The 4,282-nt window shown below is 36.7% G+C and overlaps 1 protein-coding gene across 1 annotated transcript in view; it reads right to left on the bottom strand.

The window, feature by feature from the left end:
* Nucleotides 1–755: 755 nt before the first annotated feature.
* Nucleotides 756–4,282, bottom strand: part of LMO7 (LIM domain 7) — a 208,288-nt gene continuing 204,761 nt past the window's right edge. Inside the window, exons 28-29 of the mRNA XM_008580452.1 lie at nt 2,824–2,926; nt 756–1,519 (exon numbers count right to left, since the gene is read on the bottom strand). Of these exons, the coding sequence (XP_008578674.1) occupies nt 1,427–1,519; nt 2,824–2,926 (196 nt within the window). The 3' untranslated portion in view covers nt 756–1,426. The remainder of the gene's footprint in view (nt 1,520–2,823; nt 2,927–4,282) is intronic.

The raw sequence follows: 4,282 nt of genomic DNA, 5'->3' as shown, positions 1-4,282 counted from the left end.
GTTTTTAACTAAGAACACAGGATAAATGCTATATGTAGAACTAGTTTAAACACAGAGCTCCTGCCTTTGGAGTTTAGGATTGAGAATTATATTCTTTATGCTTTGAGGCATTGGACAAACTTTCCTCAATAAACAATCAGAAATAAATAATAAGTACTACACAAAACTAGATTTTTCAATTTTCTAGATTTTTAATTTTCTCGCACATTAACATTTATGTACATATTTTAAACCTATTCTAATACATTTCTCACTTCCTAGAATTATCCACTCATCTTACATTATTATAAAGGATTGAAGCAAGTTTATATTTTTGCTCAAAGCACACAAAAGTTTTGTATTCTTGCATTCCTACTCCAGAATTCTGAAACATGAAAGAGTACTTTTTCTGCTCTATAGATTTTCTAAACTCACTGTTATTCACTCAAAGCAAAGATTTTGTTCAAATGATCCAACAATTCATCCACAACACCTCTTACCATAAAAATGTATTGTATTACAAAACATAACTTCATCAAAATACAAATTAAGTTCCTCATTAAAAGTTTTCACTTCTAACAAAAATATCAAGACTGTGGTGATAGTTTCACAGGTACACATGTCAAAATTTGTCAAATTGTACACTTTAAATATGGGCAATTTATTATATCTTAGTGAGGCTGCTAAATAAAACATAATATCAAGAAAGGCCCCATAATGAAATATGCTTAAAAGGCCTGAAAGGTAGACACACACAGAGAAAAAAGAACCACTCCTTAAATGCACCAGCAAGTTTATTTACAAATGCAGCTGAACAGAAAGGCTCACTAGTTTCTGGGGAAAACTTGTGGTATACAAGCCATGGTTATTTGTCATTAATAAAAATAAGCAGTTTTCTATTGGCAATTGCTTAGCAACAATTCCGGTGAAGAAAATAGAGCTCCCTTCATCAAGCAAATAACATGTTACATAAGGTAAATTTTAAAAATCATATTATGTAGGTGGAAAGAAGGATGCAGAAAGCAAATTTGGGAGTGAATTTTAATGAAATTTTCCATGTGGTTCTGCATTAATTTAGTATACGTTACAATAAGCAGAGCAAAAGCAATTACACAATTATATTAACTATTTCAGATAGTGTTTAAGAACCTTTAAAAAACACAATAAAATACCCTCTTCGAAACATCACTAGAAAGTCAAACTAGATCATATCAGCCTCAAAAACATTTTTCAGTTCTTATTTTTTCCCTTGTGATTTTAAGATGCTGCATTCAAAAAGTAAATACTTCACTTTTCCCCACACATAATTACCTTCTTATAAATACACAACAAAAATAACAGGTTCTATCAAGACTACAATGGTCCTATGTAATCCAAAGAGGCAAAAAAAAAAAAAAAAAAAAAAGTTATGTTTTAAAAAAGAGCAAAAAAGACATACAACACATAATTATAGATCTACATCAGCAGCAACCACCTCTTCTTCTATCTCCAACAGTGCTTTCGTATGGAGGCTTACATCACATGGCAGTTGGCTGTCCAGCTGATCAGGCAAAGAGAGAAGAAAGAAAAGGGCTTAGATTCAGAAACACACGAATACTGCCACCTGGGATATATAGCAGTCATCACTCAGAGAGTGGCCCAGTGAGGTAGAAAGAGTCACCTGTCACTCACTCTTAGTAAAGCTCAGCAAATTGCAGCCTCTGGGCTCTAGAATTACTTGTAAAAATGGAGTAAAAATTAACTGCTAATATAGAAATAAATTACACTCAACTCTCTATTATTTGTATTGCAGGAGAGAAAAGGCATGGGCAATTTTACAATGATGATTCCAAAAATCAATTATATTTGGCTTTGGAATTTGATTAGAGAAAAGCACACACACATACACACACTCCCTGCTGTACATGCCCAGCCTTGACATTCTCCAACCTCATTGTCAGCTTCCAGGAAAAAACTGGACAGCTGGGGTAAGAAGGTACAGAACCCACCAACAGATAAGAGAGAGTTGAGTGGGCTTGAATCATTTCCAAAGCACTCTTCACGTAAGGGGCTATATAAATACCTCAGAGTTCAAAAGCAAATGGTTTTGCTGATACCACTTGTAACACCCTTTCACAATAAGGAAGAAACACGTTACCAGCATCAAGGTTCAAAATATAAACAGTAATAACAGTTGTCTTGCTGTAACTACAAACAATACACGACCTAATTATGCTATTCCACATTTTATAACACACAAACTCATGCTTAGACACAAAGTTGCACTTGAAGTTGCCAAAAAATTCAATTTTTCCAAAAGTAATACTGCAATAATCAGAATTAATGCTCTCTTTTTAAAAACACTATATATATTGATATATGATTATATATTAACATTACAGCATAAACTGACTTATTCTTTTAAATGACAGTTTTTAAAGTTGGTCACATTATAAATCATATAATCAAACCCACTGATGAAAAATAAGCTGAATGAGACCAATCCTTAGTCAAAAAACACATTATGGCCTACATAGAAGTTTCATTTTAACTATTTTAGTTTATATTCTTGAGTCATTAGAGGTTTCTCCAGACCCTAGACAGACAACAAAACACACTGTCCTAACTTTTGGACACATATCCTCTCCAATTCGTCGGCCCCACAACCCACCCCTGTGGCTGGAACCCTAAACAGTGACCTATTCACTATACACCCTCTTTGGAGGGAGCACATTAAGATTCCTGAAATTTGAAATCCTAAGGCAGTGAACTTGAGTGGGGGACAGCTGCAGATTCAGGGAAATTCATAGGAACCCGTGGTCTCCTTAAAAGACAAGAAATTTTCTCTCTGATTTGCTCTCTTACATTGGAGTCTGAGATAGCAGTTGTTGCAGTACAGTTGGTCATCCCTGATTCTGACTTCAGATCCTGAGGAAGAGAATCCGAGGGCACGCTCACAGACCACACACTGGGGGACAAAAAAATAAAGAGTATTCACAATAAGTCAGGTCAAGAAAGCTTGGGGTACTTCCAGAACGGGGGCGGGGGGGAGTAGAATGCAGCTTCTAAGCTCGTAGATACATTTAAGCAAAGGGAAAAAGGGGGGGGGGGCAAAAGATGATTAGTAAATGAAAATCAAGCCTGCCAGATATGACATTATTTAAAGAATTCATAAAGCCAGTACGAAGAGCCAAGATGATCATTCTAAATATACCAGGAAAAAAAGTATAAATGACCTGCTGATTGGCTTACAGAAATTTAGTCCTCATCCCCCTAGGGGAACAGAGGGTAAGGCGCCACATGAGAGAACTGGCCAAAGTGAATGAAGAAGGTTTCTGGCACTCCACTCTGGGGTGGGCCACTCCCAGCATCCCCACTGCACTAGTTTGGCAGGTGTTTCCACATGGTACCTCACTTCAAAGCTGGGTATTTCAGTTCTCTGCACTCAAACCCCAATTATTTTGACTCATTTTGATCTGCTAAGGAACAGCCCAAGCCAGCAATGTATGAGCTTAAACAAGCTGTGTTCTGCAGGACACCAGGATCAAGAACCAGAACCTTTCTCTGGCCCAGTGCAAGTTCAAAAATCAAACAGATGTGTCTCTAGAGACAGGTAATGCAAACCAAGCAATTATAGCCTTAGTTCTCTCTTTATGTGCAAAAACCTATCAGGTATAAGTAGGTTGTACAATTATAAAAATATCTACAGAGGTTTTCCTTACATACTATCCTTATTCAAAGGTGGCTTTCACAGTGATAATTGCACGTCCCCATGCAATTAATAACACTGGAAAATTATATTTCAATGTGCCTATGACAGCATCTTAGAGAAAGCATTTATGCACACAAAATTTTATTTATAGAATTCTAACAGATTAGAGATAAGAAATGCATAGTGTTCCAGATCTGCTTTTTAGAACAAGGTTCAAGATTTGAGAACTAAGTAGTAGCGAGCAATTTGTGATTCAAACGCAGCACAGACTGGCGAACACAGCATCTAGCTTGTTAGTGGCACGTCCACATTCAGTGGCTCAAAGAAGCCATGCGCGCTCCAAGCAAAGCTTTGCAGGCCTGCAGGCTGTTTATCTCAGTCTCACCTTAAAACACTGTAAATGATAATAAAGACACAGGGTTTCGATGATCATGGCAGCTCCTTTGCCCAGATTTTTGTTACAGTAGGCGCATACAAGCTTCCCACTGACTGACCTAGATGTGGAACAAGAATGAATGGAGGCTTTCACCTGGGCAACTCAAGGTTTTATTTAAAATCACACTCTGGTATTAGCATTAATCATAATTTAAGAAAGGTTCCAAATATCTGTGG

This window comes from Galeopterus variegatus, unplaced genomic scaffold (genome assembly GCF_000696425.1).
Source record: "Galeopterus variegatus unplaced genomic scaffold, G_variegatus-3.0.2 Scaffold2101, whole genome shotgun sequence".
Classification (NCBI taxonomy): Eukaryota; Metazoa; Chordata; class Mammalia; order Dermoptera; family Cynocephalidae; genus Galeopterus; species Galeopterus variegatus.
The sequence above is the reverse complement of the archived record's forward strand: the minus strand, read 5'-3'. Positions and strand labels throughout refer to the sequence as shown.